Below are 24,287 nucleotides of genomic sequence, written 5' to 3' on the forward strand. Positions count from 1 at the left end.
TACTTGCAACATCACAATATCCTTCACTGCCTCTCTTTTCCCTTCTTATGTCTCTCATAAGAGCCAGTTAACCTAGGATAATTGGCCCATAATACTACCTACAAACTTAAGTCCCCTTTTTCATACAAGTTAGGGTATTCACAACATACTAAAACTGAAGTTTTCTTTGGGCAACCATTACCTTGGCATTCACAACTGACAGTAGTAGTTCAAGTTCATGTGCTCAAAGACTTGCTCATTACTCTTTCCTCAGAGTTGTATATGTTCCATTGCACTGAACACACAAAATGTCTGCTGAATAATTAATTTTAAATGTCTTTTTCAGGAAATAATGTTATTGGAATAACTATTGAGAATTTTAGGATTTTAAAATCAAACAATAAAAAATTATATATCATATTGCATTTAAAATACATTATTTTTGTGTATTATCATTTCATAATACCTTTCCAAAATTTGAAAGTTTAAAAGTCTCACTTTTCTGATTCATTTATTGTTTATTCAGTATCATAAACTAATTTTGAAAGAATCTGATTATCCTGCTCTCAGAGCTATCATACCAATGATATTTTGACTGATATAAGTGGAATCTTATCAAAAATTTGATACTTGAATACAGAAGGTACCTTCTAATTAGATCCAACTGTGTTTGTACTAAATATTTGAGCCTGTGATCTAAGACCAGATTCACCATGTAAAATCACACTGTCTTCTCAAACTTCTAAAACAGTTAACACAAAACCTCATGATAATTTTTGCTGGGAAAAGCAATAAGCACACAGCCTATTAAATGACTCTAAAAGGCAACAATAAAATAGTAGAAATATGATTGAAGATCAGTTGCCATGGTAGCTGAAAAATAATCTCTGGTCATAAAATGGAAAATTCAGCCTAGGCAACTGTTAATATAGCTATGTAATAATGCAAACTGACTGTCTCTATATATATCTCCACAGTGGATCATATTCAGGCTATGCCGAAGCAAATATTGTGGCAAATAGTTAAATCTTCTGTCCAACAATGAAACAAATGAACATTTTTAGCAAAATGGGCTAAATAAGTTTTTTGATATATGCAAAGAGCCAAGATAAATAAGTCTAAAACTGTCAGATTCCATATTACAGCATGTACAAGTCATAAAACATCTGGAAGTTTATTCCCTAACAAATGAAAAACCAAGGCAATGGTACACAAGACTCTAACGCATGCATTGAGTTAACAAGATCTGCTAAGGACATGCAAAAGAAGGATCCAAAAAGAGCATTATATAATTGTTTTATATATTTGCAATCATAATAACAAACACATGATTCTGTTTCCTCAGAAATATATGCAGTTCCTTGTAAACCCAACCAGACAAATAACATGGAATCTCATCCAGGCTACCATTCATTTCAATGTGTAATTCACACATTCCAATAAACGCAGAGTGGAATGGAATGTGCTTTGCACGAAAAAATTAAAATAAAGCTTGGGCTAATTGTTACTGAGACTGAATGCTTTGTGATATTCTTCCTTGAGATATTATTTGCCAAAGATTGGGTCCAAATGTCCTACTCCCTTTGGTATGTCCTGGTTTAAGGAAACAACTTCATACTTTATCATCAATGAAATCATTGGAATAAACTATTTAAATTTGATATTATTCATATACATATGATTCAATTTTTTACCTAAACAGGGAAAATATGTTTATGGCAACTCAAAATAATAAAACATTTTTATTTTGCATATTATTTTTTTTCTCATGATAGACCCTAGTTAGGTTCAATGAAACTAGAGGTTGTGTTATATACAGTACTATTCCTACAGCCTAACACAAAACCAGGAACATAATCCATTTCTGATAAATGCTTGACAATTCTTAATCATAAAGTTAAAGTTTTACATAACATTGAGTAAATGGAAATGAGTTACTAAGAGTTACTCCAATAGGCTGAAGGTAAGTACTGTGTCTGAGATCAAAGTAATAGCATTAAGTGATTCATAGAAATTTATAGTCCTTACGGTAACAAAAATATCATTATCACATATGCATTCTAATCAAGCCAATATTTTTATGTAATTCATTATTAAATCCCTAATCACAATTCACTACTCTGTATCTTTCCTACTAGAGCTACAGAGATTCCTTATCCTCAGAAAATATAAAAGCAAAGTGAACGCCATCCTACTGTATTCATTCCTTTGATAAAATATGTTGAAGACTAAACAACAATATAAAGCTTAAATTTATTCAAGGAAAATTTTAAACAAATATGTGAATTAAGAATTACCATGTAAAATTAGCTCAGAAAACATTATGATTTCTGGAGATACCCTCTTTAGAAATTCTATTCTTTGTTTTTAAAGACTTATTTTACTGCAAAGTTAAATATATATATAGAGAGAGGAGGGGAGAAAAAGAGGAAGATCTTCCATCTCATGATTCACTCCCCAAGTGACAGCAACAGCCTGAGCTGTGCTGATCTGAAGCCAGGAGCCAGTAGCTCTTCCAGGTCTCCCACACGGGTGCAGGGTCTTAACGTTTTGGGCTGTCCTCCATTGCTTTCCCAGGCCACAAGCAGAAAGCCTGATGGGAAGCAGGGCTGCCGGGATTAGAACCAGCACCCATATGGGATCCTGGGCATGCAAGGCGAGGACTTTAGTCACTAGACTACCGCGTTGGGCACTAGAAATTCTATTCTTAAAGAAGTCTCAAAGCGCAATAGAAGACTGACTCCATGCTGCCGCATCCAGGAACTTTTCCTCCACCATCCTGTGCACAATAAGCTCACAAATCTGTTGTAATAAACCTCCTGATGGCTTTCACCACACTATTTTCCCCTGTCTGCTTCTCTGAGAATTTTTCATTCATTTCCTAACCACTTCATCTGATTTTTCCATTACCTAAACTGATCCTTGACTTATTTTCCAAAATGTGTCTTCTAAACTTTCCTATTCAATGTTTTCTTTAGAATGATTATTTCAAATGTTTATAAATACACTGAAAGCTTCCCAAAGTCAGGAACCTATTCTACTTCTGAGTTTATTAATAATATATACATTGATTGCACACCTTATTTCATGAATATAAATCAAATATTTGTGATTGATGGTCTTCTCAATTAGGCAAACTGGCAAAACATTTCTGCAGATAACTAATTATTAACTCATTTATAGCTGCCTTCATGAAAATTATGCTGATCAAAAATGTCCATACAACAAAAATATTTTCTTGGTAAAACTTGCCATTAGAAATCCTCCTAGTAAAATGATTTACATGTCTGATCCTTTCTGCAGGTGGTCTAATGACATGTTGTTGTTTATATACCCATCAGACCTTTTTTACAAAAACCTAAAACTAATCGTATCTCTTGTATTGTTACTTGAAGTATGAAGACCACTTCTACCTCTTTTTACTCCGTTGGCTAAGATGGCACTTCGAAAGTAGGGATTTAGGGAAAAAACCAGTAAGTACTAGCTTGGTGCCTCCCCCATTAATTGTACACACAGCAGAGTGTATAAAGCTAAGACAGAAACCTTTAAAATTAAGAGTATCTAACAAAATGCTAAGCAGGTATTAATTTTCTTTCCATGACTTGTTTTTGGTTTGTTTGTTTTGTTTTTGTTTTTGCTATGTTTCAATCATATAGCTTGAATTTTTTACTGAATTTATATGCAGAGTTCAGCTTGAAAGACTACCAGTTTCTTCACAAGGCAATTTTATCTGGATAAATTAGAAACACCGTGGTTATTTTCCCCTCTCATTGTGCTCCTCATGTACACCCACAACTTTTAGAAACCAGGTGTCATGGCATAACTAAATACGATCTTTAAGAAAATGAATTGTCTATAACATCAAACTACACTTTCTGTAATTGCCACCTCCAAAAGGTTTGGTGTCACTGACACGTTCAACAATGTGGTACTGAACTTAAGTGATGTTTGTGTATTGAGGGGTAATCTTCATAATAACCAAAATTCTCTTCCCCCTTTCTAAAACATACAATTAAAAGAGCCCTGGATTAGGAGCCAAAATGCCTAGGTTTTACATCTTTGTCTGGAATGCTCTGTGTAATTTTATCTCTTCTAAGTCTCATCATATAATGTAAGGTAATGCATGTGTATTAACTGAGTGGATATACTTCATGAATATCACATAATATTATTTATACAAAGAGAGAATGCTAGAAAGAAAAAAAAAATTCAACAGAGTATATCGCTGGCCAGCACAGAAAACACTAACCCTGCCACTGATACAGCACATTTCTTGTCATTGGTAAATGGCATCACCCAATCTTCTATGGATTCAAAAGAATAACACATGGCCTAGCTAGAAAAGGAATTGCCATGTATCATTATGTAGATGTATTTCCAACAACTTATTATTATTATTATTATTATTATTTCACTGACATTCCTAATTTAAAAAAACACACTATTCACTAATCTTCACATTGCTTATAATCCCTGCTTATTAAAATAAGCAGAGCAGAAGTATAAACTAGTTTAGAAAAGTATCCCAGCATATATAATTTAACCAATAAGGTACACATTTAACCTTTGTTCCCATTTAATCACCAATTTGGGATGATTTTAAGTATATATTTTCATTAGCAAGGCAATAAAGATAATCTCTATTTAATAAATAAATGCTGGTCCAATATATAAATACAGGCTCCAAGTTTTTAATTACTCACATTAAGTTTGATTAATGAAATTACTCGATGATCTGACAATTAATAGAAAAAAGGCACTTGACTGAACCAGTACATTTTGTTTGGAATATTAATGAAAAACACTTACTGAGTGCATGACATATTTTTAGCACTGGATCAGCATCTGATTTTTTGGTTTTGAGAGATAGCTTTAAAGTCTCTTTGGCATTGGAAATTTGTCAGTGGCACTTAATGTATGACAAGTAAAACAAAATCATGAATAAGGAATAGAAAAAACTACCAGTGCCATACTTAAAAGGAGAAAAGATTTTAAAAAAATGTCAGGGTATTCAAAAAAGTAATGAAACACAATGCCTGTCAGATTTGATTGAGGACTGGGAGGATTTGGCTGTGAAAGAGAAATGAGAAACAATAAAGTTATCTGAGTTTTAACCCAGGCAAATGATTCTAGTCAGATATTCTGTCCACTGACATTTTCCCTGACCTCACATTGTTGCCTTCTTTCTTGTTTCTATACTCTTTTGTCCTCCTTGCCCTTGTCTTACTTGGCTCATCCTTGAGTTAGACAAGCAAATCCTTTGAATTAAGGAGAAAATATATGTTTCCGCACTATTCCTGTACATGTATATTGACTAAGTGAAAATCACTGTCAAATAAGTTGTATGATGGGATACACAGCAAGAAGAACAACAATTTCAAACAAAACACCATCATTCAATATTAGAGCATCATTTTTTTTTAGCAAACAAATTATTCAGAAGCATCCAAAGCAAATTCTAGTGTTACTGACACACATTTATAACGGCTTTTCAGGAATGTAATTTATGTTTCCCCCAAAAGTAAGTTTTTGTCTAATGTTTTAAGATACACACAATATGACTCACGTACTGAGGAGTACATTAAGCTAGAACCTGACAGTTTTCACCCACTACAATTTCTGATTTAACATATATGTCAGTACTTGTGGGTAGTTACTTTTAAATAAGTTCACCAAACTTTTAATATGAACACATCTTGTACCTTCATAAGATACCTACTTCTTGCAGTCATTTAAAAATAGGCTTTTCCCTTCTCCACTCTGCCCTACCACCAAATGACTTGTATTGAGCTTCCAGTGGGAGTTGAGAAAACAAAATGTTTACATGACTCAGTCAGTGCTGGCAAACGAGGTAAATGAGAGAAAGAAACACAGAATTAGAGTCTCGTTTTCCTGAAAAAAAAAAAAAAGACAGAATGTTCCAAAATATTCTTTGCTCAAAAAACCAGTGGTGATATATCAAACATCCTAAGTATTCATACTATAATAATCCTCCATAAAATATAAGACATGATGAGTAAGGAAAAAACAAGGAATTGAGAACAAGTAGGGAAACTGCATGTTCTACTCCTCAGGTAAAAGGCCATAATGTTCAATGATAATAAGTACTGTTATTTGTTTTTCTCCTTCATGTAAGTTTCTTCCCATTAATATTATGAATGACATAGCAGTACCAATGGTTCACTGGTTTCTGGGAAAAATTAGCAGTACTACTGTGAGGATAAGAGGACACAATGCTAAACTCAGACATCCATTCTGCTAAAACCCTTAGAGATACTGAGTGTTATGAAGGTAAAATATTACACATTCATATGCTTTGTTATCAAAAAGCCTAAGTTAACATGTAACCTATACACTTTTACATGCATTCATTGTGATTTTTTTCCTATAATCCTCATCTTTGTTAGCTAGAAATTTGTTAGTGAGCCATTCACTAAAAAACACAAATAAGATATTGTGTTCCTTAATGGAACCATAATTATAACCCTGGATCAAATTCCAAATCCTAATTCATAGCAGTGAAGCATATTTTACCCAGAGACTACACATGATGCTTTCACTCACCATGCCGGTGAGATTCCATATAGAATTACTCCAACAAATCCAACCAACATGAGTATGTGTATGGGAATATTCTACAGGGAGAGTTCCAAAGACTTGTGGAAAAAAATGAAATTAAAAGACAATCTTATTGCAAAAAAAGAAAAACCCTGCAATCCACATAAAAGGATTTCACAAACACCTATCTTTTCCATGAATATTTTGAAGTCATTTTTCATTCTGGGTTTTCAATGGCTCAATTGTCCCAGGGTGATTTTTTTAGATTTTACAAAGGAGGAAACTGAGGCTGAAAGAATTTAAGTCACTTCCATAATAACTGATACAGCTGCAATTAGAGCACAGGTTTTTCTGTGCACTGGTCAGTTTTAATTTAGAAACTTTTCTTTCAAATTATTTCAACAATTCATTCATGAAAGACAGTACCAGTCTATTTAGTTGAGGCTCTCATCTCTCTAACTGCATGTTTCTGTCCACGCAGGATTCTTAAAATATACCAGAAAGTACACAGGCCTGAAGGAAGATGGAAGATTCAGCTAAACACTTGGCCCCAATTCTTGTGAAGATCTGTCACCAGTTTAAACTTTTAGTTCCAAGTCCCCTTGTAACCCCACGAAGAGGGATACCATGCAGCAAACAGACCCTTAGAATGTGACTTTGATTTTGAGAAAGGCTTCCTGATGGGACATCAATAAGGAAAAAGGTAAAAATAATAGTGGATCTAGCCTTCTGCCAGGAAGCTACACTTTTCCTTCAGAATTGACTGTATCAAGCTATCTTATCAAAAAAATGATTTTCTTTCTTCATGTCAGATTGATCAAAGCAGCTATTCTTGATTTTTTTTTTTCTATTTAGTTCCATTTTAGGGCCCTGGACATTGCCGGGAAATGAAATAAGTAAACAACTTTATTCAATTCAAATTTTAATAAGCATGTTGAAATAATAACACAACCTTTAGCTGACAAGGAATTTCCACAAATATTCTGAACTCTACTTGCGATATGTAAATAGAATATATATATGAAGTACTATTGTGTTGGATAAATGAAAGAATTAAGCTACCCTGTGCTGTATTTACAAGAAACTTACATTCCAGTTCTCTGACTCAGAGTCAGTGCTGTTGGGACATGATTGCCAAGTTTAGCTAATGTCAGTTGAGAGAATGCAAATAGCTGCTTGCTCTTCACGACTTCTTAGAGCAAGATATGTCCTCCCTCACAAAAATAGTGCCTCGGGGTTCAAACTAGCCTACTCTCATCTCAGTAAAACATCAGGAACATTAGGGGAGGTTATATGTATTGAGTAGAGTCTCATTTTCTCAAGCAGCTCCACCTGAACCATATGTGCAAACAACTGCCAAAATCTCGGTATTAGCAAACAAAGAATTTACTTGAATAAATCTATGGACTGGCGAATTTGTAAAAGGCATTCCAGTAACTTTCAAGGTTTTTGTTAATTTGTTTTCCTGACTTGGTTTGCGGGTACCCCAGGGTTGAACACAAGAATGGCCCAAAGGGAAAAATATAAGTTAAATAGGAATCATTATTTATCACTTCAGGCTTGCCCACTACACCCTCCCTCCATCTACCCAGGCTTCAGTTATTCGTCAGATGCCTAGCACTTACTGCTCCTTTATCTTTCCTCCTATCAAATTTAGTAACTCCGAATAGTCTCAGAAAGATTATTTCATTCATGGAGGCGATACTCTATTAATGACCGTGAAGGGAATCCTTGAAAAAGTGCTACTAATACCCACATTTCTTCCGTGTCCATAAAGAATCATCTTTTAAAGCCATCCTCAGCATGCAGATGCTGGAGGTCGCAAGGTTAACAAAAGCAAAGTCAGACAGGAGACCCCACAGTCCTTGGCATTGCTAACTGTTTTTTCAAGCTAGATAGAAAATAAGTTCTTTTTTTTTTTAAGTTTTATTTATTTTTATTGGAAAGTCAGAAATACAGAAAGGAGGAGAGACAGAGAAAGATCTTCCATCCGATGGTTCACTCCCCAAGTGACCACAACAGCTGGAGCTGAGCCAATTCGAAGCCAGGAGCCAGGGATTTTCTGCAGGTCTCCCACACAGGTGCAGGGTCCCAAGGTTTTGGGCCGTCCTCAACTGCTTTCCCAGGCCACAAGCAGGGAGCTGGATGGGAAGCGGGGCCACGGGGATTAGAACCTGGAGTCCATATGGGATTTCGGCCTGTGCAAGGCGAGGACTTTTTAATCATACTAGGCCCAGAAAAGAAATTCTTAATGTAAGAATTGTTGACTATAAAATTTGTAAATGTAGAAAAATACTAGTGGTCTAGAACTTGGGAATTTCTAAGCATTAAAAAGAAAAAAAAAATCTCAGCTGTTAAGTCAATGCCCTCCTCACACAACCCCCAGGCCTAACTGACAGTATATATGTAAATAGCTCAAAAGAGTACAAATGTGGCATGTGGCACAACTTATATTATCGATTCTAAAGCAATTATGCCTTAGAACATGCTGAAAACCAACTGAACAATCAAAGTAAAAAAACCCGGGTTGACAAAAACCTTGAAATTCTCTAAATAAATCTATACATATGACCAGATCGCTGTGCAATTCAGCATGGAACCTTAGGTTTTAAAATACCTTAGCGAGACGATAAAGGTCAATTATCAGTCACTCTGCTTCTTCACTGTCAGAGAACCCTTGTCCCATGCACGTTACTTCCCACACTCTCCCTCCTGTCTCCCACAGGCTGCGGATCCCAAAGGGGCACACGTTACTTAGTGTCAACATTTTTTACTGTAGGTTTTCACAGTGGGAAGTTTTTTTTTTCCAAAATATTTTATTTTTCCAAAATATCCCAGGCCAGAAAGGGAAGAGATTGCAAGCAAGCAGATAAAGAACAGGTTGCAGAAATTCCCATTCTAACATGATTCCAGGAAATTGGGAAATTGACTGCTTTGGGAAAGGTCAGCTTGAATATACATGTAAGTTTTAAGGTACATGAAAGAAAGAATCTTTTGAAAGAATTCAAAAGATATCTGCAGAAACTTTTGGAATCTGCTGAGAAAATGTCCATTCTGAATAAATTAAGCAATTTAAAATTTCTATTAAAAAATAGCCTTGTTATCTGTCATAAAGAAAAGAAAGAACTGAACAATTCTGAACTTTGGGCCTAGCGCAGTAGCCTAGTAGCTAAATCCTCACGTGGCATGCTGCCATCTCCTATGAGCGTCAGTTTCTATTGTAGCTCCTCTACTTCCCATCCAGCTCCCTGCTTGTGGCCTAGGCAAGCAGTCGAGGACGGCCCAAAGCCTTGGGACCCTGCACCGGCATGGAAGACATGGAAGAGGCTCCTTGCTCCTGCCTTCAGATTGGCTCAGCTCTTGCCATTGTGCCACCTGGGGAGTGAACCAGCAGATGGAAGATCTCTCTCTGTGTATCTCTTCTCTGTAACTCTGCTCTGTAACTCTGACTTTCCAATAAAAATAATAAATAAATATTTGATGAGATGGAAATGCTAATTGCCCTGAATTGTTCACCACACAGCATACACATATTGAAATATTGCGCTGTGTCTCCTAACATTGTATAATTATTATGGATTAATATAAAACAAATTAAGCAACTTAATAGACTTTAAATGATTCTACTGTTTAGACTGTGGAACTCTTCATGGACACTTTGGAGTTTCTATGACAACTGAATTCCATCCTTCTAGAATCTTAATCACAGTTTAAGTGGAACATTTAAATATTTTTTTCAGAGCCACTGTCAGCTGACTCCCAGGAGCAGAAAATATCACCCAGATTTCCTAAAAGGAAGCTCACTATATAATAAATTCACATTAAAAGTGAGTAATATGATTAAAACTGTACTAAAACAATAATTACAGAGCACAGGTAGCAAGCACTAGTTTCCTATGTCATTAGAAACAAGAGGATGCACAATAGATTAAATATTATAGGAAGTCAGACTAGATGAAAATGTCCATGATTTGAAGTAAAGTTTAGAAGAGCAACATGCCAGTGGAGCGACACTGTGAGACCCTCGTGAAAGCAAGGGTGGCCCTTCAATATCAACAGCTTTTTATTCAAATAGAGTTTCAAAGCATATTTCTCTCAAAAAATTAAAATAAATCATCTGCTTCTTGCTTCTAGGGCTTTGGTAGCACTGTACTCAGAAAACACATGGCAGGGACATGAAGCAGCTCATGTGAGACATACCTTTCACACATGTAGGAGAAATATTTACGTGCTAAAAATACTAAAATATCATAAAACATATTGGTTTAACATATTTAGTCTTCCTCTGGATACCAAAACAGGAACACTCCCAGTGGAATTTGCAATCTATTCACTGTTTTATCTAGATCAATATATAGAGCTCTTTTCGTTTTAATTTAGCCTAATCCTTTATACAAAGAATTACCCTTCACCATTCCTTTTTTTTTTTAAATAGTCAAAGAAAATGTAAGTACAATAAAATCCTCCCAGGATTGTGGGAATGCCAATTGGTTGCGGAAGCTATGAGTTGTTTCTAAGCAAAGTTCATTTCAGTTATGCCACGCTTAAGGGAGAAAAACACAATACAATTAAAAACACATCGACTCTACTCAACAGGGTTCAAGATTTAAGGGAAAACAGAGAAGGAATGGAAAAGTATTGAACATTTTTGCTTTTTGTTTTAACAAGCATCTAGAAAGACAAAACAGCGTTTCACTTTCATGCTTAGACAAACCCCCTGATGGAATTAACAGTCGTTCTTCATTCATGGCCTCACCTCTTTTTTTTTCTCTAGTATAAACTCATATGAAAGAAAACTCTTTAGTCAAGATCTCTCATTACTTTATAACACACAGTGAAACTAATGGCCTTTGGTGAAATGACAGAAGTTTTGTGTTTATAATCAAACACAAGAAAACTAGGGACTTGTTTGGTGTTCTTTTTCCCATGGTAATTAGTTAATCTCACTGTCAACCATCCACTCCACCAGAAAGCCTAGCTAAAATCTCAGCACTGACATAAGAAACATCATGCCCTGAATTAAACTACATAGTGTGATTTCTTCAACATAAAGCTCCAAAAAAAAAAAAAAAAAAGGGAGGAGGGAGGAAATGGCTTGAAAATACTATCAAACCAACACAGATAAATCGGATAGATTTTTCCACCTCAGGATTAAATAAGCACATAACTTATCTATTAAGAGAATTAGAAACATTTGGAATGTATAAATTGTATTTGCAATGGTAATCATTTGTATTCTCTGAATTCCATAATGCAAATCATTAAAGCTGAGGGCTACAAAGCAATTCACTTAGCATCAAATACAAGAAATGCCATAGTATTCTATTATCTGGTGAAAGTCCACTTCAGGCCCTCCATTTAGGTTAAGCTCATTTTTTTTAAGGCTTAAAAAAATGAGAAGGAAAAACAAAGTGCAACAAAATAAGAAAAATGTGTCTGTATCTTATATCCATTTCTGCTTTCTGGAGTCAATTTCACAAGAATCTCCTGGGAGTGAACAGTGAAGTAGATTAACAGCGTCTGGGAAACGAAGTAACTTACTGCAAAGTCTGGGAAAAGACAGTCACTCCCAGCACCATATCCAAGGAGTCCCGGGAGCAGCCTTGTAAATCCGGGGCAGTGTAGCAATTCCTCTCATTCCAATGCAACCGGAGCAATGCAGAGGGGAAAACAAGCTTCCAATTTTTAATAAACATTTTATGAGTGGCACATTTTTCAGAAAATAACTTGCGAACGAAACAAGGTTGGCAAATAGGCATGAGGCATCCCTGAGACATGCAGTGGATCACACATGGCTTTCGCATAAACTGGAAACGATCACAGAGAACGAGATGTTTTTGTGAAACAGCAGAGGAACATGATGCTTCAGTTCATGGGACCATCAGCAACTCTCCAAAGGGAAGAGGTTTTTGTTTGACTTCTTTTTATTTTCCCCAGTAGAAAAGCTACCAAAGGAGATGATACAATATAAATCTTCTATCTCAAAAGCAAACTTTTTAATTGGCTTAGAAAAATTTATGAATACAATATAAAATTATTGGTGTATTATCAAAACAACGATACCACAATCGTAGACGAAGCTTACATTTTGAGTTTCATTTGACGTAAATCTCTCTGAGAATAGAAGTTGTTCAATTTTATCTATCATCCAACATCTTGGCTCTCAACCTACCCAATAAAAATGTGTTCTTACTGATGCTACATGATTTAGCAATGTAACGATATCTTCTAATATTTGATGAGCACCTCCTATTTTTTTCAATATCATGCTATCATATAGTTGGCTCACATACATTATAGTCGTCATAAAAATTGAGATAATATCATTCTTATTTTATAGAAAAGGAAACTAAAGCATAAGGAAATCATGAAAGCTACCTAACAATACACAAAAGAATTTGCAAACCCTGAACTGAAACCAGTTTACCCATGCTTAGATGAATGCATTGTAATAGAGATTTTTTTTTTAGATTTTTTACAGTTGGTATAGTTGCAAGAAATAATTACCATGTACCCAGTGTAGTGAGTGAATTTGTGACTTGACCTCTGTCTCCCAAGAAGCTTGCCATTAAGTAATACTAATGCACTCAAACACTTAGAAAACATGCAATTGAAAGAAAGGGGTCATCTGTTGAAGATTAAACTCCCCTAATTTTTTCTGGGTGTAACAGACAGTTTTGGAGGAAAATGTCAACAAGCAGAGGGAGGATGAAAAGAAAAGCACTGATGTAGCCAAACAGCAAAGGTAATTAGATATGCCGCTTGGATGTGACCTGAGAAAAGATGTTGTATGGATGGTGTGCAGCTATCGAGTGTGGTAAGTAGGGACAACCAAAACAATTTCAGGTGTTTGGCATAATGGAGAAGATTATGAGTGGTCTTGAAAGTCAGTTGGATTATTTTAGCATATTTATGTTTAAAACACAAAAGAGATAATGTACTAAGTGTGATACAACAAGCAGTGGCAAACTGGAATAAACCATTAAACTAGTAGTAACACAATAAAATGGAATTTAGGAGTACTAATCTGTTATGAAATTGTAAACTAGATTCATGGAGAAGAGCAATCTCAATATGATACAGTTCCTGCATGGGAGAGGTGACCTAGGATTGTGTAAAAGCAACATGAGTGCACTTGGTAAACTAGTGACAGAATGTGAATTCTCAGTAGACTATGAACCATAGAGATTACAAAAAGAAAAACGTGTGTATGTGTATGATGTGTATTGGAGGACAAGAGCTCTAAGGAATTCATTATTCTGAGACAGCGAATGGCATGCTGGCATAACAAAGTAATTGTCCATTTGCAACGCCTGCATCCTAAGTGGGTGCCAGTTCTATCCCCAGGTATTCGGCTTCTGCTCCAGTTCTCTGCTTGTGGCCTGACAACACAGAGAGGATGGCTCAAGTCCTTCAACCTCTGCACACATGTGGGAGACTCAGAGAAACCACTCGGCTCTTGGATCATCCCAGCTCCTAACTATTGCAGCCATTTGGGGAATGGTTCCTTCTCCCTCTCTCCCTTTATGTTTCTCTCTGTCTCTGTCTCTCCTCTCTCTAACTCTGCCTTTCAAATAAAAATAAATAATTCTTAAATAGATAAAGTAGAATAATATTTATTTTTCTCAAAGTTACTGTGAGCAATAGAAGGCTTTAGTGAGGGAAATTGAGTGATCACGTTTCAGTTTTATTCCACACTCAAGGGTAGATCAGTATATATGTGGGTGAGGAATGGCATGTGGAAAGCAAGGATATAGTTTGAAGCCTAAGTAGTGACCCTGTGTGATGGCTCAGTGTTTAAATCTGCATCTGCCAGGATTCCATACGGGCACCAGTTCATGTCCTGCCTACGCCATTTCCCATCCAGCTCCCGCCTTGTGACCTTGTAAAGCAGTCGAGGATAGCTCAAAGCCTTGAGACACTGCACTCACGTGGGAGACTGGAAGAAGCTACTGGTTCCTGGCTTCAGATCAGCTCAGCTCTGACCACTATGGCCACTTGGGAAGGGAATCAGCAGATCGAAGATCTTTCTTTCTATATTGTCTTTCCTCTGTAAATTTGCTTATTCAATAAAAATAAACAAATTTTAAAAATTAAAACACTAAGTAATAAACAGGGCCCAAACTGAAGCTTTTTTAGCAGAGATGGATGAGATGTAAATTGAGAAACATTTAGCAAGCCAAATGGTAGACAGTAATAAGAATTTCATTGAATGAGTGTCCAGAGGAAGATAAAGAAGAAATTGATGTCATAAGCAATACATGAAAAAAAGATAGTGAATTGCGTACTTGAAATGCCTCCAAGTTAATCTGGAAAGTTGTGTGAAAGAGAGACTTGAGACATGCGAGAATTTAGTTGTTACGAAAATTCTTCTTCAATAGACGATCTAGAAAGAGAATGTACAGTAGGAATCTGTGAGCCAAACCCTATGAGAAGAACACAGATAAGAGAAGAAGCCGATGAATGAAGCATGGAGGTAAGGGAACAACACTTCACTTAGAACATTTCAGGAAAATCGATGAGAGATGTGGGGGGAGGGGCTTTGAAATATTGATTATGAGACCATATCAATGGCTCAACTGGTTAATCCTCCACATGTAAGCACCAACATCCCATATATGTGTTAGACTGGTCCTGACTGCTCTGCTTCCAATATAGGTCTCTGGTTATTATATGGTAAAGCAGAGGTGTATTGCCCAAAAGCCTTGGGACCCTGTACCCATGTATGAGAACCGGAAGAAGATCCTAGATTCTGGCTTCAGATCAGCTCAGCTCTGGCTGCAGCCATTTGGAGAGTGAACCAGCAAATGGAAGATCTTTGTCTCTGTCTCTCCTCTCTGTAAATCTTCCTGTTCAGTACAAATAAATTAAATCTTTTTTAAAAAAAGAAAATAAATATTGATTGTGACAGTTCATGAGTTCAATGTGAGGTTTAGATCAAACATGGTTGAAATCTATGTATTACTTTTTCTCTTATAACTAAATCCAAACTTTCCAAAGTTGTTATCTCAGAGCAAGTCACATCAGTTTCAAATGAAGTGGATCATTTCCACATACTTTACGAATACCATGTAAGGCCAAGTCATGATGCATGAATTATTCTTCAACTTGGAACAAATTGTGACTCCAGAAAATTTTATTCTCTGACCACAGATTAACAAAATTCTAATTTTCTAAGTACAAGCTTCTGAAAGCTTCTTTTTCTGTTTTTACTGCACATCCTGCATTACATGCACATCTATAATAATTTTTAACAAAAATTCCGGCTCTTTGCAGATAGTGATAAAAGTGTGAAGAGCAGGAAGTTAAGCAAGAGGAAATGTTGAAAATGAAAAGCATGTATTCAATCGTTAGTGTCTTCGAATAACAAGTGTTCTTTGCATAGTCAAATAATTCACCTAAGTCGGCATGAGGGGAATCGGGGCTTTAAACTATTTTTCCAGAAGTGATAATGCATTTACAGGGGCCAGAGTCGTTGGACAACAGATTAATCCTCCATTTGCAGTGTCAGCATCCCATAAGGGCACCAGTTCAAGTTCTAGCTGCTCCACTTCTGATCTCACTCTCTGCTAATGTGCCTGGAAAAACAACAGAAGAGGGCCCAAGTCCTTAGATCCCTGCATTCACACGTCTCTCTGTCTGTTTGTCTGTCCCTCTTTCTCTGCCTCTTTATCCATAACTCTGTTTCAAATAAATACATAAGTAAAACCTTAAAAAAAAAAAAAAAGAAAAAGAAGCAGAAGGGACAAAAAATGAAGGAGGTGCAGTTTAGGAGTAGTTTGGTTGCACAGCAGGACTCAAGCTGGTGCTCCCATATGGGAGGCTGGCATCACAAGTGTTGGATCAGTCTGCTCCACCACAGTGCTGACCCATAACTTGAATATTACACAGGAAAAACAAAAAAGAATTTGCAATGTTCTATTGTTAAGCAATAATGGAGTATCTTTAGGAATAAAATGAGTAACTACATATCAAGTTATTATCCAAGTGATAATGTATAGATTTAGAAATATACAAGCCCATGATTCAAGATCAAAAAAGTAGGGAGTAAAAATTTAATACAATGGTTCTCTGATGAGAATCAGTCACTTGTAGAGCTTTGGAAAGTACATGTTCTCAGACCCCATACAAACCAATTAAATCAGGGTATTTTGGAAAAGAGGGAAGCCTAGGAATCAACATTAATGACAAGATCTCTCAACATGATGCATAGCTCCCTTACCAACTAGCTTGCGACCTGGTCAAATTATACATTGTATTGGTCAATAGAAAGAATTTAGCAAATGTATCTGTTCACCAATCTACTTAGGTAGGGAGATATAAAGCCCTCAACAAAGATTCTACTTTGGATAGAAGCTATATGCACTTCTTAATTGATCTGAATTAGGAAGCAAAGAAATTAGCCTAACACTGAAGTACCTTCCAATGTTCTTCATTTTGTAGTCTCCTCAGAAATTACCCTAATCCCAGTGACTTTGCTCACTTAACTACATTTATTTCTTTGTTCTTTGTTCTGTTTCATCTAAAGAGGCCAATGTACATGATCCAATGCAGAATTCACTGGATCAGCTCTGTAGCCAAATCAAAACAGTCATCCACCCTCATCCTTTACACAGCATAGCTCCACTTTGTAGAGTATATTGCTAGTACCTAGGGCTAGTACCTTCATTAGCCTCCCTTGTAGCTATGTGGGGGCCACAAAAGTAAATATAGGCTTCAATGCTACGAACATTTAAAAGATTCCATAGTGATGTTTTGAGAGGGAGGGTCACAGCCTTTGTCTCCAATCCTGTAACCAAATGCACAGAAAGTACAAACTGGCTGGAGCTCCAGCTGCCACCCAGGACCATAAGATCAACAACCAAGAGTAAAGAGCTAGCTACAAATTGCCTAAAATGCCTACTGATTTTGTAGAATCAAAGGACAAGCCTTTCACTGCCTACTGAAAACCTTCTTTTACATAAAAGGAAAAAAAAAAACTTACTTCTTTGTTTACTGCATTCTGCTACACATAGTTAGACATAAATTAAAACACTATGAAAGAAAAATCCAAATGCCCTTAATTACTCATAATACCTATTTCAATAGTAATTAGTTTAATACAACTTACAAATGAAGAGCTCTCTATAAAAAGATGCTATTCAGGCCCAGCAGCACAGTCTAGTAGCTAAAGTCCTTGCCTTGCACCTGCTGGGATCTCATATGAGTGTTGGTTCTAATCCCAGTGGTCCTGCTTCCCATCCAGCTCCCCGCTTGTGGCCTGGGAAAGCACTCGAGTTTGGTCCAGTGCCTTGGGACCCTGCACCCGTGTGGGAGACCCAGAAGAGGCTCCTGGCTCCTGGTTTCGTATTGGCTCAGCTCCAGCCATTGCAGCCACTTGGGGAGTGAATCAAGAGATGGAAGATCTTTCTGTCTGTCTCTCCTCTCTGTATAGCTGACTTTGCAATAAAAATAAAATAAATATTTAAAAAAACAAGCAAAACAGGATGTCATTCAAGTCCTGCCAGATTTAAACATCAATTTCTTCATATTCCTACCTGAAAAGATGCAAGAGATCATGATATAAAAAAATGACTGTGTACTTTCCTGCTCTTAGAACAAGGAGTTGGCTTGAGTCAGGGTATCAGTGCAGAGCTGCAACATGCATGTTGCAGACTTATGGTCCATTAGATAAATTTAGCACTTGGACATATCTTATTTGTCTTTTAAGAAAGCTTTCTAAAAATGTCAGTTTTGAATGCATAAAGATGGATATGCAACTTCAGTTCTCCAGAGGCCTCATCGCTCCTGTAGCACTTGCTTGCTTCACTTTTTTACCTGACAGGTCTCTGAAAGCAATGATGTTCATAGTATCTAGAAATAAAATAGTACATATCTCCACAGTTACTTCTCTCTAATGCTTCTGGAGAGGGGAATAAAGTGACTCACATCAGACTGTTTACATAGATTGCATGTATTTCTAATATAAGAATATGTGTGGCTCAGGAATCTTAGACTGACTTAGGAATATGAACTTTACTGTAAATGTTTTGCATTTTCTCTTACAAAAACTAATGTGGAATCCTTCAAAGCCCCCTACCATCACACTTACATGGAGGAAAAAAATTTTAAATACTCATTTTGTCATCTTAAGTATCTATTATAGTTTCAAATAAAGTTAAACTAATTTCCAAAGATTACCTTTTGGGTTTCTTATGACATTAAAATTAGATTTATTTCCAAATTATGTGTCAAAATAATGCATTTTGACATAAAGTCTCTAAGTTGCATTTATTTACTTTTTTAAGATTTGAAAGAATTTTAATTGACATATAAAAATTACAGATTTGTGAAGTCCAATATAGTTGATCATTGTATATAATTTGTAATGACAACCTGCGAATACTAACATTTCTCTGTGTTAGAAGCCTTTCCCTTAGCATACATACTTATTTCTATCAGGCAAGGGCTCTGCTTCTTGAAATATTTCTGGCAAATAACCACTGTCACATACAGAAAATTCGTATTTGGAAGTCATGAAAAGATCAAAAAAAAAAAGCTTATATGCATGCAGTAACATGCAATAACAGTTCTCTAACTTTCCAAGAGGACATATTTCTACATCAATGCCATATATCTGTTACTTACTACAGCTACAATTTAAAAAACATATATTTACTTTGCATATGTGCCTTAGATATTTCTCTAAAGTGTTTCCTTAAGTTTACTCTTTCCTAAATTCAATCTCACATAATATTCCTAGATTCTAATACTTTCATTAAGCTTATGACTTGCCTGATCAGGAGAAATAAAGTGTTTCTAAGTATCCATACAATATCAGTTTAAATCCAAATGCAAACAGTAGGTAAATGAAGCTAAATTCATCTGAATATATTGGATTCTAAATATCCTTTCTTTATCGTTTTAAGTAGTTTGGGCAATAATCACTTGTTTTGCTAACTGAATTTTTATCACATATATTCTCTTAGGTTGAGTAATAAAAGAGGACTTCATTACTTACAATATACATGCAAGCAATTACCCTTCCTCTCGGAATTCCAGTTTCTGTAGTGTTTAATTATACTGAGGGCAGAAGAGTTCATTTGCAGATAGGAAACGTCTTTGTACAAGCATCATACTCCTAATATTTGTGGAAATTTAGTATTAAGAGAAAGTCACCCAGTCTACAGAAATATCTACAATATAATCACAACTATTTGAAAAACTTTTCTGGCATATGGTCTAGCCCATATATCATAAACTATATGGAATATTCTTTCATTTTTTTCTCATATTGACTTATTTTCATACTTCATACAAGTAAGTCATTAATGTTAATACAGGTTGCTAGAGAAATTTGCATTCATTTTTATAAATAAAGTTGCTTGTTGGGTAGAGGGGAGCAAATGGTTTCTTTTACAATCAGACTTTCCGATTCTATTGTAATTTTTTCCGTGTTTTTTTTTTCACTTTCCAAAATTCTACTTTCATTTAGTTATCAATATATCCTACTCACCAATGACAAGGAAACCCAGGAGTTTTTACATTTTTACAAATTTCCTCATTTTAAAACATAAAAAGTTGCAAGATCTCAGAAAGTGCCCCCTCTATGGGGCTCTTGACAGAGTGTTGACTGTTCATCTCCAGACTCTTATTTTCACTCTTTGGGGCTTTTAGAGCTTATGTTCTCTAGCTTCATTTTGTAAACTTAGAGCAAAAATACACAGAAGCACCTAGCAAATACACATACACTACATGTGTGTATGGATCTGTAGTTGAAAGCTAGCACTTGAAAATTTTAGTGAATTTGCTTAGTTTTGAAAATTGGAGTCTGATGTTAAAGACTTAAGAAAATCTGTAGTGGTGTTTTAGCAAGAAGTACATGTCATTTGAAATTTCAAGCCTTCACAGTAAGGATTTAATTAGCAGTGAACCCAGATTCAGTATTTTCCTTTTATCTCTAATAGCAATGCATTCTTGCTTAACTGTACCATATAACCCAACCCTAGCATATGCAAATTGCATAGGGAAAAACTCTGTAACCAGGCAAGATTTGTCTTTGGAAAAAAAAAATAAATAAACAAATAAAAAGAGCTGGAGTCTAAGGAATAATGCCCACACAAATACTCCATGCCAAATAAGTTATATATAAGGCATGCTGGTTTCCTGCCTTCCACCCTCCAACCAGAGAACCACCACTGTCCTGATGATCCAGTCACTAGGGTGGGAAAATACCACGCTTTCAGAAATCTGGCTTCTATCAGCCTGTGTCATGGAGAAATTCGGGAGACTGTGTCTGCTCAGTAAGCAAAAGTAATCTTAGGATCACAAATTAAAACGGGAAAGAAATGTACGTTTGTAAAGACAAAGGAAGGAGTAGACAAAGACAAAAACAATTCAGAGCTATCAGGGCTGCTGCAGAGGTCTTTTAAACAAAGAATTTTATGAAGCAGCTGGAGCTCAGCACAAAAAGACTCCACCCTACCCAGCTCCTGCAGCAACTTTTCCTTGCTCTTAAAACTCCAGCCCACATAACAGAACTCCGCTGAGGAAAAGTGCCTTTATGGCCCCGGTTTAAGCCACTCTTCTGTGAGATTTCCCACTGCTCACTCACACAAGGGCAAAGCAGCCTAATCGTCGACTTTCCCAGGAACAGTTGTTGCACTCTTTCCGATGGCAGACAGAGAAGCTGCGGACTTAGAAATATCCCAATTGTCTCCCGAGCCATTTCCCAGGTGCAAATCTGTCAGCCCCTGTCTCAAACTTCAAACCAGAACCTCCTCTTACTGCTCTTTCTGGGGCTTAACATTCCACTTCTTTCCCAACCCGTGCAATAAACATCACAAGCAAACTCACCGACGAACTCGCCATCCTCGCCTTCTTCCTGGGCTTTTATTGAGACAAATTGCCCTAATAAAACAGTAAGAATGAGGAGAGGTCTTGCTTCCACCCAGTTTGCCATCATATCTAAATATTAGACATGTGGGTCCTCCTGGGAGTGAAAAGTCGATTCTGAGGTTATTGTAGCACCATGAAGGCAGTAGAGGGGTCCTCTTTTTTTCAGCACCAGCCTCAGGGCAGCCGCTGCAAACCCACTTTTTCAGCACAGACTCCAGCACAGTCTGCGGAAACTTTTTTCAAGCGATGCAGCTTTAAATAGGAAGAATGCTGCCTCCACTTCTTTTCCTGCCCCTTTTCAGCTTGTTCAGGCTCATAACCATCCAGTGTCTGCCAAGCAACGGTCTGATTGATGGTAAACAACCAAATCAGAACACGCGTCTCTGTGCCTTTAACTTGCCCTATTTCAGTTGTGTTTTAAGCATAGATGGGGCTTAATAACGGAAACAAACTTTTATTTCTTCCCTTTTATTTTCCTAAGTCTGTTAGAAGGGAAAGAATCCAAGCCTTTCCGCCCGTCCCCCACCCCAAACTCTTTCCCCCCAAGACACACACCCCTTAAGTTTTCCACTACTTGCTGAAAAAGACATTAGGGAGGAAATATAGACCTTCAGCCTAGTTTCTAAGATTTAGATAATTCAGGACTCCCTTCTCTACCTTAAATCTTCAAAGGGTCACATTTTAACCCTTTCTTTTGAGTAGGTAGGTGGGATTCTTGCTCCATTCTCATATCCTGATTCTTTTCCAAAATTCTGAAAGGGGAATGTTTGAATGGAACTCAGGTATAGCACACATAAGGAAATGGTATTAGATAAACGAATTTATGACAAATCATAATTTGAATTAAGCAGATGTAAGAGGACTTCAGAAATTTCATGGAAAATGTATGCTGTAAAAAAAGCTAAGTATGATTTTTCTTTTAAGTTTTGCACTGAAAAAAAACAATTAAACCGATGTTTCACAAACTTTTTAAAATTCTTCATTGACCCTCTCCTAATCCCACATATCTCATGTTAAACAATCACATATTCAGCTTCCTTTTTTTATTTTTTAAATTTTATTTATTTATTTATTTATTTATTTATTTATTTTTACAAAAAATGCTTTGCTAGAAAAAGTCTGCCAAAGCAATAGCAAGCTGTGAAGTGCACTACATTTGGATATAGCAAGGTTCAAACACCAGCTCTGCCACTCACTAATTCTGAAAATACCCACACATCTTTAAATCTGAGCACTCCAATGAACCCATCTAAGAAAAGGGCTTTGCCCAAACCAATGCCACAGGGTTGAGTAACACTAGAATAAGCCAGGTACTATTAACTAAATTTCAAATTACAAATTAACTCTAAACAAACTTCTCAGGAAATATAGCAGTAACAATCGAACTAGCCTTTGGGAGCAATACCCATATCCTCCTGTTCCACATTCCTACTTGCCAAGATATTAGCAATGTCAATGTTTTACATACACTAGTATATTTACTACCATGAATTGCCCTAGAATTAGAATGGATGTTCCACATTACACAGATGAGTCAACTGCTTGTAATTATTTAGCAACAATTGGGTATCCTGCACTGTGCTAGGCACTGAAAGAAGATGATACATAGAACAATAAAGGCATACTCATCACCTCCAGGAACATATCTAGGAACTGAGCACATATATTTAAGTGAAACAAATAAAAAAAAGTCATAGTATATATATATGTGGGGAGCAGGGGAAGGGGAGCATAGTAAACCCGGTAGGAATTTACCCAATAGAGAAATTATAAAATGAGATTGGGTAAGTAAAGGATTGTCATTATTTCTCTTAACAGAAAAAAATGCAGAAAACTGAATTTTATGTCTGAGGCTGGAATCTCTGGATATATATTCCTAAGACAGTCAATATTCCAAGTCATTTCCAATTTTCTAATCCTATACCCCTCAGTGTAACTTTACATAGATGCATCGCACTTTAATGACCTGCATCACCATCACACTGCTTTCAGAAAAACCCTGATCCCATATCAGGAGAAGCACCCAGAACCCAAAATATTTCTTCAGATAATTCTTTATAGAATATCTGAGACAGTGCAAGACTTTGAAATCTCATTGTTATGTATTTAAAAAGATCAACAGGAAAATAAATAAATGTAAGAAAAGCAATTACTTGTTCTCTGAGCTTCCCAGTTTTATTTTATTATTTTTTATTTTATTTTGTTTCAGACACCAACACAATACTGATATCAAAGACCTGGAGTCACTTTCAGTCATATGATGTGAAATCTTCTTGGAACACAGAAAATATATATTTGTAGAAAAAATTTAACTCTGGCAAACTATGTGCCATGTACAGATACAAAGATGTTAAGAGCAGAGCATCAGATAGATCCTACTGCACAGTCAGTGAAAATAATACTCCATACCTGCTCAGATCAGCATCTTAGTATCTGTATCTATCAAGATCATTATCAATGTATTACACAGTTATTTTAAATTTATCAATATGCTACACAACGTACATGTGAAGACTTAAAACACAAGTGGCATCTTAGGACAATTCACTCCAGTTTCTGTCACCCCTTTTACATTATACCAAAACCTCATAAAATCATAGGCATTAAGCAAATTTGTTCTCTTTTAATAATGACTTGTTTATCTGGAAGGTATGGTTACACAGGTAGAAAACAGACAAAAAGAAGGGAGAAGAGAGAAGAGAAGAGATATCTTTTATCTGCTGGTTCACTCCACAAAGGATCACAATGTCCAGAACTGGAACAGGCAGAAGCCAGGAGCCTGTAACTCCATCTGGGCTTCCACAAGAGTATCAGGCAGCCAAGTATTTAGGCCATCTTTTGCTGCTTTGCTGGGTACATTAGCAGGGAGCTGG

The 24,287-nt window shown here is 36.2% G+C and overlaps 1 protein-coding gene across 3 annotated transcripts in view; it reads right to left on the minus strand.

Moving 5' to 3' along the window:
• The window catches only part of COL5A2 (collagen type V alpha 2 chain), a 141,003-nt gene extending 119,141 nt beyond the window's left edge, over positions 1-21,862 (minus strand). Inside the window, exon 1 of one of the 3 annotated variants that reach the window (XM_040971842.1) lies at positions 21,394-21,862. In XM_040971842.1, coding sequence (XP_040827776.1) covers positions 21,394-21,481 — 88 coding nt within the window. In that variant the 5' untranslated portion in view covers positions 21,482-21,862. Of the gene's footprint in view, positions 1-21,372 lie in introns of all 3 variants that reach the window. The other 2 variants (XM_040971841.1, XM_040971840.1) reach the window with 2 other exon arrangements.
• Positions 21,863-24,287: the final 2,425 nt, after the last annotated feature.

The sequence above is a fragment of the Ochotona curzoniae genome, unplaced genomic scaffold (genome assembly GCF_017591425.1).
Source record: "Ochotona curzoniae isolate NIBS_2020 unplaced genomic scaffold, NIBS_Ocur_1.0 contig_2210, whole genome shotgun sequence".
Classification (NCBI taxonomy): domain Eukaryota; kingdom Metazoa; phylum Chordata; class Mammalia; order Lagomorpha; family Ochotonidae; genus Ochotona; species Ochotona curzoniae.